General features: G+C 39.2%; 1 protein-coding gene across 2 annotated transcripts in view; it reads left to right on the forward strand.

Annotated features, from left to right (window-relative positions):
- The window catches only part of KAT2B (lysine acetyltransferase 2B), a 114,136-nt gene that overhangs the window by 43,771 nt on the left and 53,432 nt on the right, over nt 1–16,933 (forward strand). For both annotated transcript variants that reach the window (XM_009445018.5, XM_016940564.4), the window contains exons 3-4: nt 11,312–11,457; nt 15,933–16,025. In XM_009445018.5, the coding sequence (XP_009443293.2) occupies nt 11,312–11,457; nt 15,933–16,025 (239 nt within the window). The remainder of the gene's footprint in view (nt 1–11,311; nt 11,458–15,932; nt 16,026–16,933) is intronic.

Raw genomic sequence — 16,933 nt, forward strand, 5'->3', positions numbered from 1 at the left:
GTTAGCTGGTGATGTGTATTTGTTGAGAACAGAAAGTTCAGCGCTACTTCCTCAGAGATTGAGTTAGGTGAGAACTGAAAAGGATTTTTGGTCAAAAGGGATCTGTAGTTGGCCTCCTTGGAGAGGGGCTACATTGGAGGGTCTGAGAAGTTGGCACATTTAGACAACTACGTATTTATATAGTGTAGTCATAGCTGTTCTTGTCTGGCTTTCTTATTACAGGGAAGCTTCTCTTTGATAACTTGTCTGGACCTTTTTCCACCCTTCTCCAGCAGACTGTCCACTCCATCTACTTTCATTTGATCTTCCTCCACCTCATTGTTTATTCTAGGAAGCTTAACCTTTCTCATACAATATTCTCCTGCTTCAGTGCTCCCCCTACCACTCCAGACCTGCATTTATTTCATTCTCAGAGTAAGAGCTATCCTCTTCTGCTATGAAAGTTACTCACCCTTTGTACAGGGGAGCCTCTTTCTTCTCTTCTGGGAAACTGTTGCTGCTTTATTTACATTTTCCCCCATCTCCATCTCCCTATTCCTTTTTACTTTGGATTTCACACAGAGCCCTGAGGAGAGATCACATATTGCATTATGGTAATAAATAAATAAATAATTAATAATTGCAAAAAAAATCACAAAGCCACAAGCACATTTCATTATGGGCAGAGTCAGAGGGAAATGAGCCTCCTCAGGTTTCACTTAAGCATTTTAATTTTTATCAGGCTACTCTTCAAAATATGCAAAAAGTTGGTTCTAAACAGTGGTTTTAAAGCTGCAGAATCCCAACAAGGGAATGGGATGGGTTCTTGAGCCTTCTAAAAATAGAAGCTTTCACCTCTATTTCATCCAGAGCAACTCCTTCTAATTCTGATTAGTAATTAATTTTGGTAAAGTGTTTTGGGGCTTTGAAAAAGTAAGCTACTATTTCAAAAGTAAATCATGGCATGTACTTCCATGAGTTAAACCTACTATATGTAGCACCTTAATTAGATGGTTTCATATTATGGAGCATCTGAAGGAATTTACTTGATATTGTATACTGATTGCTTTCATAGCTTATCACAAAAAGAGATTAAAAGTTTCTAAGACAGGCCAGATGCAGAGGCTCACACCTGTAATCCTAGCACTTTGGGAGGCCAAGGTGGGAGGATTGCTTGAGCCCAGGAGTTTGAGACTAGCCTGGGCAACATAGTGAGACTCCCTCTCTATGTCTATTAATTTAAAAAAAAAGTTTATAAGACAAAAATAGTCCTAAATAAAATTATTTCTGTAAATAACTGACATAAAAATGTTGACCTAGTTGTCTCCAGAATGAGGCCTGTTTCCCAAAGGCTTCAGAGTGACCTCAAGGAAAATTTTGCAGTCTTAAGAAAAAGATGACCCAGCAAATGTTCTACCTAAGATGAAGTCTGATTTTGGGTATCTTTTAGAAAGTGATGAGGTAACGTATTGTATAGTCAAATAGCAAATAATATATTTAAACATTAATTTTTGTGTTTACACACACACATAGTTTTTCTTTTTTCTTTCTTTCTTTTTTTTTTTTTTTTGCGGGGGGACAGAGTCTTGCTGTCTCCCAGGCTGGAGTGCAGTGGTGCAATTTTGGCTCACTGCAGCCTCCACCTCCTGGGTTCAAGTGATTCTCTTGCCTCAGCCTCCCGAGTCGCTGGGACTACTGGCATGCACCACCACACCCGGCTATTTTTTGTGTTTTTAGTAGAGACAGGGTTTTGCCACACTAGCCAGGCTGGCCTCTAACTCCTGACTTCAGGTGATCCACCTGCCTTGGCCTCCCAAAGTGCTGGGATTACAGGCATGAGCCACTGCACCCTGCCTACATGTAATTTTTCTATGATGTAAGTTATTTATATACTTAGAAACAATTTAATTGATTATTCTTTTTCTGTTTGATAATGTAATAATACAGTGTTGACATTTTATTCAATACTGCTGAAGTCAGACAGATTATAGAGATTAATTCCTCTCTTCTTACCTTTTAAAAATGCTGTTTTGAGCTGGGCATGGTGGCTCACACCTGTAATCCCAGCACTTTGGGAGGCCACAGTGGACGGATCGCTTGAGCTCAGAAGTTCGAGACCAGCCTGGACAACATGGTGAAAGCCCATCTCTACATAAAAATACAAAAACTAGCTGGGCATGATGGTATGCACCTGTAGTCCCAGCTATTTGGGAGACTAAGGTGGGAGGATTACCTGAGCCCAGAAAAGTCGAGGGTGCAGTGAGCCATAATTGTGCCACTACAATCCAGCCTGGGTGACAGAGTGAGACACTGTCTCAAAGAAAACAAAAACAAAAAGGAAGAAAAACAAGCTGTATTGGAGTCTGGGCATGGTGGCTTACACCTGTAATTCTAGCACTTTGGGAATCCGAGACGGGAGGATCAGTTGAGCCCAGGAGTTCAAGACTAGCCTGGGCAACATGGTGAAACTTTGCGCCAACGGAAAATACAAAAAAATTAGCCAGGCGTGGTGGTACACGCCTATAGTCCCAGCCACTTGGAAGGCTGAGGTGGGAGGATCGCTTAAGCTCAGGAGGTCAAGGCTGCAGTGAGCCAAGATCGCACCATTGCACTCCAGCTTGGATGACCAAGGGAGACCCTGTCTTGACACTGCCCCACCCCCCAAAAATGCTGTATTGGGGTGCACACCCATGCATATTCCTCATCACGGGTCCATCACTCTGCCTTTCAATTACTTTTCTGTATTAGAGAGAAATGAAAGGTGGGTGCCTTCTACCTCTCTAATTTTAAGCCCTTTAATCTGTCTTCCTCTAGGACATTTGTGTTATTTAAAAACAAATAGTTTTTTTTTTTTTTTTTGAGATGGAGTCTCGCAGGCTGGAGTGCAGTGGCGCAGTCTCGGCTGGAGTGCAGTGGTGCAATTTCAGCTCACCACAACCTCCACCTCCCGGATTCAAGTCATTCTCCTGCCTCAGCCTCCCAAGTAGCTAGGATTACAGGCATGTGCCCCCACGCCTGGATAATTTTTATATTTTGAGTGGAGATGGGGTTTCACCATGTTGGCCAGGCTGCTTTTGAACTCCTGACCTCGTGATCCACCTGCCTTGGCCTTCCAAAGTGCTGAGATAACAGGCGTGAGCCACTGCGCCTGGCTGAGATTTTTTAAAGGATACAAAATTACAGCTGGATAGGAAGAATGAGTTCTAGTGTTCTATGCCACTGTAAGATGACTGTGGTTAACAATAATATCTAGTTTCAAATAGCTAGATGGATGATACCGAGTGTTTCCAACACAAAGAAATGATAAATATTTGAGATGATGGATATGCTAATTACACTGATCTGATCACTGTATATTAAATGTATCAAAATATTGCTGGGTACCTCATAAATATGTACAATTATATGTTAATTAAAATGAGAAAATAATTTTTTTCAGTTTTATTAAGGTTTAATTGACAAATAAAAATGTATATATTTATCATGTATAATGTGATATTTTGAGATGTATATATTATAAAATGATTAAATCAGGCTAATTAGTACATCTATCACCTCACATACTGTTAATTTTTTGTGGTGAAAATATTTAAAATTGATTCTGTTAGCAATTTTCAATTATATAATTACAATGTATTATTATTAACGATAGTCACCATGCCACACAATTGATCTCCAGAACTTCTGGGTAAATGAAACTTTGTACTCTGTGACCAGCATCTCTACCCATACCTCACGTTCCAAGTCCCTAGTAACCATCATTTTACTTTCTGCTTCTGTGAGTCTGACTTTTTAAGATTCTACATACAAATAAGATCATGCAGTATTTGTCTTTCTGTGCCTGGCTTATTTCACTTAGCCTTAAGACAGGCTCTCACTTTGTTGTCCAGGCCAGAATGCAGTGGTACAATCATAGTTCACTGTAGCCTCAAACTCCTGGGCTCAAGGGATCCTCTTGCCTTAGGTTGCTAAGTAACTGGGGCTACAGATCTGAGCCACCATACCTAGCTAATTAAAAAAAAATTTTTTTTTGTAGAGACAGGGTCTTGCCATCTTACCAAGGCTGGTCTTGAACTGAGCTCAAGCAGTCCTCCTACTTCAGCCTTCCAAAGTGCTAGGATTACAGGTGTGAGCCACTGTGCCTGGCCATTTCCTTAGTTTTTAAGGCTGAATAGTATTTGATTGTGTTCATATACTACATTCTCTTTATCCATTCATTTGTTGGGGTGGACACTTAGGTAAATTCCATATTTTGGCTATTGTGAATAATGCTGCAGTGAATATGGGAATGCAGATGTCTTTTTGACATACTGATTTCCTTTTCTTTGGATATATATCCAGAAGTGGAATTGCTGGGTCAGGTCATATGGTAGTTCTGTTTTGGATTTTTTGAGACATATCCATATGGTTTACCATACTGGCTGTACTAATTTACATTCCCACCAACAGTGTGCAAGGGTTCCTTGTCCCCACATTCTTGCCAACACTCATCTTTCATCTTTTTGATAATAGCTATCCTGAGCGTGAAGTGATATCTCATTGTGATTTTAATTTGCATTTCTCTGATTAGTGATGTTGAACATTTTTCCATATGCCTGTTGGCCATTTGTATGTCTTCTTTTGAGAAATGTCTGTTCATATCCTTTGCACATTTTAAAATTGGGTTGTTTTCTTACCATTGAGTTGTATAAGTTCCTTATATATTTTGGATATTAGCTTCATCAAATGTATGGTTTGAAAATGTTCTCTTCCATTCCATAGGTTGTCTCTTTACTCTGTTGATTGTTTCTTTTCCTATATAGAAGCTTTTTAGTTTGATGCAATCCAGTTTGTCTATTTTTGTTTTGTTGCCTGTGCTTTTTGATCATATTCAAAAAATCTTTGCCAAGACCAATGTCAAGAAGCTTTTTCCTATGTTTCCTTCTAGTAGTTTTACAGTTTCAGGTCTATATTTAAGTCTTTAGTCCATTTTGAATAGGTTTTTGTATATGGTATGAGATAAGGGTCTAATTTCATTCTTTTGCATGTGGATATCCGGTTGTCCCAACAGCATTTATTGAAGAGACTGTCCCTTCCCCTTGGCATCTTTGTTGAAAATCAGTCGACTGTAAATGGATAGATTTCTGGGCTGTCTATTCTGTTCAGTTGGTCTATGTATTTGTTTTTTATGTTGGTAGCATTTTGTTTTGATTGAGATAGCTTTGTAGTAGATTTTGAAATCAAGTGTAGTGTGATGACTCTGCCTTTGTTCTTTTTGCTCAAGATTGCTTTGGCTATTTGGAGTCTTATGTAGTTCTGTACAGATTTTAAGATTATTTTTTCTATTTCTGTGAAAAATGTCATTGGAATTTTGATAGGGATTGCATTGAATCTGTAGATCACTTTGGGTAATATGGACATTTTAACAGTATTAATTCTTCCAATCTGTGAACATAAAAGATATCTTATCACTTATTCGTGTCTTCTTCACTTTTTTTTTTTTTGAGATGGAGTCTCACCTTGTCACTCAAACTGGAGTGCAATGGCGCAATCTCAGCTCACTGCAACCTCCGCCTCCCAGGTTCAAGTGATTCTTCTGCCTCAGCCTCCTGAGTAGCTGAGATTACAGGCGTGCGCCACCATGCCCGGCTAATTTTTTTTATCTTTAGTGGAGATGGGTTTTCACCATATTAGCCAGGCTGGTCTCAAGCTCCTGACCTTGTGATTTGCCTGCCTCAGCCTCCCAAAGTGCTGGGACTCCCAGTGTGAGCCACTGTGCCTGGCCTACTTTCTTTCATCAGTGTTTTATAGTTTGTAGTGTACATATCTTTCATCTCCTTGGCTAAATTTATTCCTAGGTATTTGATTGTTTTTGATGCTGTTATAAATGAGATTGTTTCCTTGATTTTTTGTTTTGTTTTGATAGTTTGTTGTTAGTATACAGAAACATGGCTGGGCATGGTTACTCTTGCCTGTAATCCCAATGCTTTAGGAGGTGGAAGGATTGCTTGAGCCCAGAATTTGAGAAGAACAGCTTGGGCAACATAGTGAGAAGCCATCTCTATTAAAAAACAAACAAAAAAAAAAAAAGAAAAAAAAAACGAATGGTACTGATCTTTGTGTGTTGATTTTGTATCCTGCAACTTTACTGAGTTTGTTTATTAGTTTTAAAAGTTTTTTGGTGGTGTCTTTAGGGTTTTCTGTTTATAAAATTATGTTATCTGCAGAGACAATTTAACTTCTTCTTTTCTGATTTGGATACTTTCATTTCTTTTTCTTACTTAATTGTTTTGGCTAGGACTTCCAATACTACGTTGAAAAGAAGTGGCAAGGGTGGGTATATTTTTCTTGTTCTTAATCTTAAAGGAAAAGCTTTCAGCTTCTCACCATTGAGTGTGATGTTAATTGTGGGTTTGTCACATACGGCCTTTTTGTGTTGAGGTACAGCACATTCCCTCTATGCCTAATTTGTTGAGAGTTTTTATCATGAAAGGATGTTGAATTTTGTCAAATGCTTTTTCTGTATCTTTAGAGATTACCATATGATTTTTCTCCTTCATTCTGTTAATTTGCTATATCAATTTATTGCTGAACCGTCCTTGCATCCCTGGGATTAATTCCTCTTGCTCGTGGTGAAGGATTCTTTTAATCTGCTGTTGAATTCAGATTGCTGGTTTTCTGTTGTGTATTTTCGCATCCATGTTCATCAGGGATATTGGCCTGTAATATTCTTTTCTTGTAGTGTCCTTGTCTGGCTTTGGTATTAGTATAATGCTGACCTTGTAAAGTGAGTTTGGAAGTATGCATCCCTCTTCAGTTTTTTGAAGTTTTTTTTTAGAGTTTCACTTTGTCATAAAGGCTGGAGTATAGTGGCACAAGCATGGGTCACTGCAACCTCAATCTTGTGGGTTCAAGCAATCCTCCCACCTCAGCCTCCTGAGTAGCTGGGACTACAGGCATGTGACACCACACCTGCCTAATTTTTATTTATTTATTTATATTTTTTGTAGAAACAGGGTCTCACTATGTTGTGCAGGCTTGTCTTGAACTCCTAGGCTTAAGCATTTCTCCTACCTCAGCCTCCTGAAGTGCTGGGATTATAGGCATGAGCCACTGCACTTGGGCTTTTTGAAGAGTTTGAGAATAAGTATTAGTTCTTTTTAAAGTGTTCGGTAGAATTCAGCCTTGAAGCCATCAGGTCCTGGGCTTTTCCATGATGGAAGATTTTTTATTTAATTACTGATTCAGTCTCCTTACTTGTTATTAGTTTGTTCAGATTTTCTATATTTTCATGATTTAGTTTTGGTAGGTTGTACATTTTCAGGAATTTACCCATTTCTTTTAGATTATCCAATTTATTGACATAACTGTTCATCATAATCTCTTATAATCCTTTGTATTTCTGTGGTATCAGTTATAATGTCTCCTTTTTCATTTCTTATTTTGAGTCTTCTCTTTTTTTTCTTTTGTAGTCCAGCTAAAAGTTTGTCCATTTTTTTATCTTTTCAAAGAACCAACTTTTAGTTTTGTTGATCTTTTCTATTGTTTTTCTTGTTTCCATTTATTTCTGCTCTGATCTTTTTTGTTTACTCTTTCTACTAACTTTGGACTTTAGTTCGTTCTTCTTTGTCTAGTTCTTTGAGGTGTAACATTAGGTTGTTCATTTGAGATCTTTTTTCTTTTTTAATATAGGCATTTATTGCCATAAGCTTCTTTCTTAGAACTGCTTTTGCTGCATTTTGTAAGTTTTGGTATATTGTATTTCCACTTCTGTTTGTCTTAAGATATTTTTAAATTTCCCTTTTAAGTTCTTCTCTGACCCATTGGTTGTTCAGGAGAATGCTGTTTAATTTCAACCTATTTGTAAATTTTCCAAAATTCCTCCTGTTAATGATTTATATAGGTTGGTCCAAAATAATTGCGGTTTTTGCCATTGAAAGGAATGGCAAAAATGCTATTATTTTTGCACCAATCCAATACTTTCCTACCAGTGTGGTTGGAATAGACAGTTGGTATGATTTCAGTCTTTTAAAAGTTGTTAAGACTTGTTTTATGGACTATCATCTGATCTGTCCTAGAGAAAATTTCATGTGCACTTGAGAAGAATGTGTATTCTACTCTCATTGAATGGAATGTTCTGTATATGTCTGTTAGGTCCATTTTCTTTAAAGTATAGTTCAAGCCCAGTGCTTTGTCATTGATTTTCTGTGTAAATGATTTATCCATTGTTGAAAGTGTAATATTGAAGTCCCCTACTATTATTGTATTTCATTCTATCTCTACTTTCAGATATTTATTTATTTATTTATTTATTTATTTGAGATGGAGTGTTGCTCTGTTGCCTAGGCTGGAGTGCAGTGGCATGATCTAGGCTCACTGCAGCCTCCACCTCACAGGTTCAAGTGATCCTCTCCCATCAGCCTCTCAAGTAGCTGGGATTACAAGCATGTGCCACCACATCCAGCTTATTTTTTGCATTTTCAGTAGAGACGAGGTTTCACCATGTTGGCCCCACTGGTCTCAAACTCCTGACCTCACATGATCCACCCACCTTGTCCTCCTAAAGTGCTGGGATTACAGGCATGAGCCACTGTGCCCAGCTCAGATTTATTAATGTTTGCTTTATATTATATTATATATATATTTTATATATTTACAGCAAACATTAGGTGCTGTAACATTAGGTGCATGTGTATTTACAATTGTTATATCCTCTTGATGAATTGATCCCTTTATCATTATATAATGCCCTTTTTGGTCTCTGTATCGTTTTTTGTTGTTGTTGTTGTTGTTGTTGTTGTTGTTGTTTTTGAGATGGAGTCTCCCTCTGTTGCTAGGCTGGAGTGCACTGGTGTGATGTTGGCTCACTGCAATCTCCGCCTCCTGGGTTCAAGCAATTCTCCTGCCTCAGCCTCCTGAGTAGCTAGAACTACAGGCACGCACCACCATGCCCAGCTAATTTTTGTATTTTTAGTAGAGATGGGGTTTCACCATATTGGACAGGCTGGTCTCGAACTCCTGACCTTGTGATTCGACTGCCTCAGCCTCCCAAAGTGCTGGGATTACAGGTGTGAGCCACCGCGCCCAGCCAGTTTTTCACATAAAGTCCATTTTGTCTGATATAAACATAGCTGCTCCTGCTCCTTCAGGATCCCCTACCCCTTGGTGTTTAATCCTCTTAACTTTCTGAAAATGCATTTGTTTAGACATGTTAGTTTGAGTTCCCCAAGAAACAGACTCTGAGACAAGGATTTGAGTGCAAGTAGTTTATTTGGGTTGAGAGTAGGAGAGTTAAAAGTGAAACACTGAGGAAAAGGTGGCCAATAAAGAGTGAATTACTAAGCCAGCTCTCACTGTGGGCAACTGGTACTCAATTCTGTGCAGGAATAATTGGGAGCTGGTGTAGAACACTTACCTCAGAGTTATTCCATCTGAAGAGTGAGGAAATGAGTATTTATACCCTAACTTCTTTAGTCTTTGGCTAAGAGCTGCTCTTGAGGGTATATAGGTGGCAGAGTAGGTTACAGTGATAAGAAAAGCCCTTAGGCCAAATGGAGCTGCTGGTAGTTGGAAACCAGGAGTTGTGGTAAGGAGGGGGGATATATAGGTGAATATTAGCAGCATCCTCTATCCCAGGCTTCTGACTGAGCATTGTGGTTCAATGGTGAGCGCATCATGGTCTCCAGAGTAGACTGACCTGTGTCCAGCACCTGGCAGATATTCCTCAATAGCCTTTAGTTTCATCTCCCTTTAAAAGAACGAGGAAAAATCTATCACTTTTTAAATACGTATTTTAATCTTTCTTTAAAAATCATTTCAAGCACTTTAATCTTCAAGCATTTTTAAGCCAGCACACTTAGAGCTATACCTAAGAGGATCATTCTTGAGGTGCCGCCTCCTGTTATGTGGCAAACGTAGTAATAGATGTTGGGGATAACAGAAATAAAAGACATGATTCCAGCCCAGAGAAGTTCCTGGGCTAGTGGGTGATTATTAGATGGTTTATCTAGGGATCCTTTTTCAAGTGAAAAGGGACTTGAAGTGAATCATTTAGTCAACAAAAATATGTTTGTAGGTGCTTTAGAATTTGGGTCAAACCTTTTTCAGTTTCAAACCCTAGCTCTGCCTTGTTGGCTGAGTGACATTTGATGAAACAATATTTAGTCTGTCTGAGACTGTATTAGTTCATTTTCACACAGCTATAAAGAACTACCTGAGGCTGGATGATTTATAAAGAAAGGAGGTTTAATTGACTCACAGTTCTGCATGGCTGGGGAGGCCTCAGGAATCTTACAATCATGGTGGAAGGTGAAGGGGAAGGAAGGCAAGTCTTACATGGCAGCAGGAGAGAGAGAGCGAGCGAGCGAGGAGGGACCTGCCAAACACTTTTAAACATCAGATTTCATGAGAACTCACTATCATGAGAACAGCATGGGGAAAACTGCCTCCGTGATCCAATCACTTCCCATCAGGTCCCTCCCTTGACATGTGGGGATTGCAATTTGAGATGATGTTTGGGTGGAGACACAGAGCCAAACCATATCAGAGCCTTAGTTTCCTCAATTGTAAAATGGAATTACTAATACCGACCGCATGGGATTGGGGATTAAATGCAATAACCTTAAAAGATGGACTGTATTTGAGTAGAAGAGATCACAAAGGGATGAGTGAGAAGAGGGTCAATGGACAGGTCACAAAACTATAGTAAGACAACAGAACAAAGATGCAAAAGTGGGTTTGCAGCTGGATCACGGAGGATGTTGAATGTCAAGCTAAAATAGGCCGTGGGGACTTTGCAGCAGACAGTGAGGTTTTAGTGTGTCTCAATCAGAAAGGCTGAAGATAAAGGCCTTCAGTCTTTACACTGTCATGATATTCTTTGGTGAATGAGCTCTCCACAGGACTTAGAGCTATACCTTTAGGGAGCTTGGTTTTCTGCATCTCTGAACCACCAACTTACAAGTCCTGCATTCATGACTAGGACCATAGAGAACCCTCTTGACATGGTGGAGAATTTGCTTATATGGAAACCTAAGAAGTTGACCCTATTAGGACCAGTCTTGATGCTACCAGTACTGATTCTTAAAATATACATTATTTGCATACATTAGCCACCAGCCCATTTTTAATGTTGGATGGGGAGGCTAAGGCTCAAGAACATGGTAGTCTCTTAATTATAGGTAGATTTTGTGAGAAGACTTCAGTCCTATAGGAGTTCAGAAATTTTCTCTTATTACCAATGAACTTAAAGGATTGATGGTAAGACTGATGAAAGAGGACCTTCCACTTAAAAATGGGGAATGTTTGGTTTCCAATTGAGGTCTTACATATGTTTCTTTGATCTTATCATAAGCTGCTCATGTTTCCCACCTGGAGAATGTGTCAGAGGAAGAAATGAACAGACTCCTGGGAATAGTATTGGATGTGGAGTATCTCTTTACCTGTGTCCACAAGGAAGAAGATGCAGATACCAAACAAGTTTATTTCTATCTATTTAAGGTGAGATTTTAACATTTTAAAAACATTTTCTCTCATTATTCAAATGTGCCCAGTCTCCATATGCCAGGTCGTGGCTGTGAAGGCTTTCAGCTCGTGGTACATTTTGCCCTCAGAGTTTGCTGAACAATACGTTTCTTCAGACGGATTCTCTAAAATGGCCCACCATAGTTTGAACACATCATTCTCTTTGAGGCTTTTACACTTGTATGCAAAGTTGAGTATCTTGGTTTGCATATGCAAATAGATTTTTTCCATCCACCCAACAAATATTTATTGCACATCTGTTCTGCATGTGGCACTAACGTAGGCATGAGGGATAGAACAGTGGACAAAACAGAGTTCTTCCCCTCATGCAATATATATTTCAGTAGAAGAGACAGTCAACAAGTAAATAATATCTTTGCAGGTGGTGATAAGTGTTGGCCGAAGAGAAACAAAGTAGGATAAGTGGAATCAGAATGGCAGGGATGGTGGCGAGTTGGGGACATGCCAGCGAGGAAGGTCAGTTAGGATAGCCTCTCTGAGGAGATGGAAGTTGAGCAGAAACCTGAGTGGGAGATAGGAGCCATCTGTGCAAAGTGCTAGGGGAAGAGACTCCGAGGCAGAGGGAGGAACAGGTATTTTAGGCCGTGCACTAAGAGAGCTTGAAGTGATGTCTGTACAGCAAGGAGGGCAGCGTGGTGGAGCCCAGCGAGCAGAGGGTTGGGTGGGAGGAGATGTAGTTGAAGGAGTGGCTGTAAGTCCTATCTCTAATGCTTTAAGAGGAGGAATCAAGATATTCCAAATTTATTTTGGTATCTTAGCCACTGTTACCTGTTTCTCACTGACACCAGTCACCGATTACTGCTGCCATTCCCCGTAGCTGCCTCTTCACTAGTTCTACCTCAGCTCCATGTGGGTCACATCCATTCCCTACTATAGACATACATCTCCTCAAGCTTCTGATTAGAGCCAGGACTAACGATGTGGGAAGGAAACTGGTGGTGGAAATGGATAGCAAAACTTCAGGTTGCCAAAAATAGATCTATAAAGGAGGCTGCCAGAAGGAATAACCTTAAAAAAAAAAATAAACCTGCTACTGAGGGCATTGTAGATTATGTTGTATTGTGTAACCCTTACAAGGATGTTGAAAGCAAAACAAAAGCACTCAGAGCTTATGGGTAGGAAAAGTTTGCCTCTTCTAATAAGAAGCACTGTGCTTCATTTTATAATAACTCTCCTTCAACTCATTTATATTTATTTGTACTTCATTTTTATATGACAAAAATAGCTGAATTTTCCAGTGAGTTCCCTCTTTTGCTTTGGCTGCTAGGAATCTTAGTGCAAATTTTGTACCCAGTTCCTATAGCTCTTTTCTTTTCTTTGTCTGAACTTATTTGATTCATAATTTTGCCTTTCCCCCTTTTTATTAACTTTTGTCTTTTATTGTACTAATGGGTTTTTTTGGGTGGTTAGGAGATAGGAGTGGGAGGTAGAATTATATTTTTAAAATTTGGTAGATATTAAATTTGGAGATATTAACTTTAAAAAGAATAATAGGAGACGGGGGGGGGGAAGAGAGAGAATATGAACAGGGGGGAAGAGAGAGAATATGAACAGCTGGATTCCCCACAGCCATTAGCAGGCACTAGACCACTTTAGGCATCCAGGTGACAACTTGTTGACATGGCTGTGAGGTTTGAGTCATTCAGCTCGAACCCTGGCAGGTTCATAGTGTTTAGAGCTTCTTTGGAAAAAGATCTTAGTAGAAGAAAAACAAGGTCTGCCTGACTACAGCTATTATTTGTCTTGGAACTGTGCTCCCTGGCAGCTTCCCACTACCCTGTTGGAAGTGAAGGTGGTGTCAAGGTTTCCATCCTGTCAGCCTCTATTTAGTTTATAACCAACCAAACAGGCCAGAAAGCATTGCTCTGCTTTAAAGTACATCTTCTCTCTCTTTCTTCCCTCCTTCATCTTAAAATAACAGTGCAAATATATTTGCTTGTGGAAACACAATCCAAAATATTCAGCATTCTCCCCACCTCCTGCAAAAAGTATTATTCTTGGGCAAATAAGTTATAAATAATCTATTCCTTAGCTTCTGAAAGGCAATTCCTAAAAACAAAACAAAAATAATGATTAAATTTTTTTTTAATTTTAACTTTTTTGAGACAGAATCTTACTCTGTCATCCAGGCTAGAGTGAAGTGGTGTGATCTCAGCTCACTGCAACCTCCACCACCTGAGTTCAAGTGATTCTCCTGCCTCAGCCTCCTGAGTAGCTGGGATTACAGGTGTGTGCCGCCATGCCCGGCTAATATTTGTATTTTTAGTAGAGATGGGGTTTCACATTGTCGGCCACGCTGGTCTTGAACTCCTAGCCTCAAGTGATCTCCCCCCTCGGCCTTCCAAAGTGCTGGGATTACAGGCATGAGCCACTGCATCTGGCCCATGATTTTTTAAAAAGAAAAAAAGAGAAAGGCAGTTCCTGTGTCTCATGCGTCAATAATTAAAGTAAAAATGTGTTATATATTTTAGTAGAATTAAAAAATTTCAGTCTTAGTCTGGGCACGGTGGCTCACAACTGTAATCCCAGAACTTTGGGAGGCTGAGGCAGGCCCATTACCTGAGGTCAGGGGTTCAAGACCAGCCTGGCAAACATGGTGAAACTTTGTCTCTATAAAAATACAAAAATTAGCCAGGTGTGGTTGTGTGTGCCTGTAAATTCCAGCTACTTGAGAGGCTGAGGCAGGAGAATTGCTTGAGTCCGGGATGCAGAGGTTGCCATGAGCTGAGATCATGCCACTGCACTCCAACCTGGCCGACAGAGTGAGACAACGTCCCAAATTAAAAAAAAAAAAAAAAAAAAAAAAAAGTCAGTCTTAGATGTTGAACATAAACCCAATGGAAAGCTGCGTCCTAAAGTTGAAGTATATCTTAGTGCTTACAAATGTGGCTCTGGAGTCTAACTACCTGGGTTTAAAACTTTGCTCTATCACTTACTAAATGTGACTTTGGGCAAGTTAATCTGCCTTGTTAGTAGTAGCACCTACCTCAAAAGGTTGTAAGTATTAAATGAGATAATATATGTGAAGAACCATGAAGATTGTCTGTTGAAATTAAGGATGCAAATGCCTGCTGCTATTAAGAACTTTTTTTTATATGCACACTTATCCCAGCTTCATCATCTTATAGATAAACTGAAGTTCAACATCTCCACAATCCATCAGCTTACCTCCAAATTGAAACCCCCAATGGGCCAAGTTCCTAAATGGTCTTATTTTAACTGGGGAAAAAAAGTAAGCAACCAGAATTATTTGTATTTAATTTTTATGACCAATCTTTAGATATTCTTAGAAACATATACAATGACTTATCTTTATTGCAAATTTGCTTTTATAAAGATGGGCATAATACTTGAAAGGATGAACAGATGCCCCATACTCATAATTTGTATGGCACCCCTGGAAGGAGTTGAGGTCCTTGTAAGACACAGTTCAGTGGTGAGACATGGTCATCTTCAATCTTGGTGGTTCATCAGGTTCCATTTACCCCTGAGAGAATGGTTTCCATGTTTTGTTTCTACTGAAAAGGCAGTAAGCGAGAAAGGAGGGAAAGATGTTACTTAAATAAATGTGTGGCCATATCTAACTGACCCACATGTAAAAGTTACAGAAGATTCAAGCAAAGATCGAAGGTAAAGAATTTCAATATCAAATTTATTTTCTGCGTTGTTCTTGGTAAGTGGCTCTGTGTTCCCTTTTCTGTTTGCTCTTTGAGAGCTTTAAATTCCGGTGGCAGGAATTAAGAGCAGTGTTTTTGTTGTGTGGGCATTGAGATGCCAGAACAGTTGGCCTGCATTCTACGGATGGAAGGGAAATGAAAAAAAGACTGTAACAGTGAAAGTTGCCCATTTAGAGCTCTGCAGACTTTCTTCCTAAAGAGCCTGTGCCCTAGATGATGCGTATGCCGTGCAGCTGCTGTAGACAGCTCCTGTCCCCTGGCCTCTTTTGTGCAGAATAGATCTTGGTCTCTCATGTCTTTAAATAAGATCCTCTAGAGCTTCAGCACACCTATAGTGGCCTGGATGGGCATGTGCCAAGTGTGTAGGGTTGCATACCAGGCCTCTGGGTCAATGGAAAGCCAGAAACAGTGGGGAGAATAGGGAAGTGAATGGGACAGTGGTGTCTGTTGGACCAGCATGGGTGGCCTAGGCTGCCCAGAACGTGAAAGGTGTCCATTTCTTCATAACTCTGGCCGTGGACATGAAGGCCAATTTGGGTTACCTGATAGTTGCCCATTTTATTGACTTAAGGATTTGTTTATATATAGTTAAGATAAATAGAATACGGTAACTTCCTTTAAAGGCTGTGTGTGTGTGTGTGTGTGTGTGTAAGAGAGAGAGAGAGAGACAGACAGAAACAGAAGAGAGAGGAGAGAGAGATAGACATACCAATTAAGTTTTTCTTTTTCTTTTTTTTAATGATTTCTTTGCAGCTCTTGAGAAAGTCTATTTTACAAAGAGGAAAACCTGTGGTTGAAGGCTCTTTGGAAAAGAAACCCCCATTTGAAAAACCTAGCATTGAACAGGTAAAAAGATTTTAAAAGCCCTCTTTTTATTGGCTTAAGGCTGAAGAAATCTTTTAATCCTCCTTTTATATCTCTATCTACGGCTTCCCTCCTCCATACCCAGGTTAGAGATGTTTACCAGTCTGTGGAAATTGTCCTGGAGGCTTTGGATCAGAGGTGTATACCTAATTTAATACATGATCTAGCTTTTGCCTTTTAGGGTTGTTACATACTCACAGTTTACTGTGTGTTTGGGGAAGAAAAACATTAAGTAGAACATGTAGTTTGTAAGAAGAACACATGAAATGTGCTTTTTCTTGTTGTTGGTGCTTTAAAATGAAGTCTTTGTCCATTTGCTTGGCACTGTCTGAGAAAGCCTATTGAGGTGAGGGGATTTAGTAGCAATGTGAAAAACATTGTAAGTCAAGCAAAAAAAGCAAAAAAGAAATGAGATTTTGTACCCAGAAATGGACTTCCTGCTACATTATGATTCCTGGAAAGAAGCCGTTTTACTCAGGGAATCTGTTAAAATGTAAAGAGTTTTTCTGTTAGGTGTTGTCAGTATCTCTCATTAGCATCACTTTTTTAGCCTTTGATTGTTTGGCTAAACAAAAACACTCTGGACTGAATTTTTTGATGAGAATGACTACTGAAGTCATGATACCAGAATCCTTAAAAATAAATGCATTTTTATCAGTCAGTTTTCAGTAAATTTTATTTTGCCTCCAAACTCTATTAAATAAGAATTCATTGCTCTTTTATTTGAAATTAGATGAGATGGAAATATTCTGTAGAAAGATTAAATTAACAGTTTTTTTAAAAGCCCATAATTTTGAATGATATATATATTTTGGTAAGCTTATTGACTTCAAACAAATGATAGTAAAGAGTTTAAATTGTAGTTGTTTAGTTCAGTGGTAGGCATGATA

Source organism: Pan troglodytes, chromosome 2 (genome assembly GCF_028858775.2).
Source record: "Pan troglodytes isolate AG18354 chromosome 2, NHGRI_mPanTro3-v2.0_pri, whole genome shotgun sequence".
In the NCBI taxonomy this organism is placed as follows: Eukaryota; Metazoa; Chordata; class Mammalia; order Primates; family Hominidae; genus Pan; species Pan troglodytes.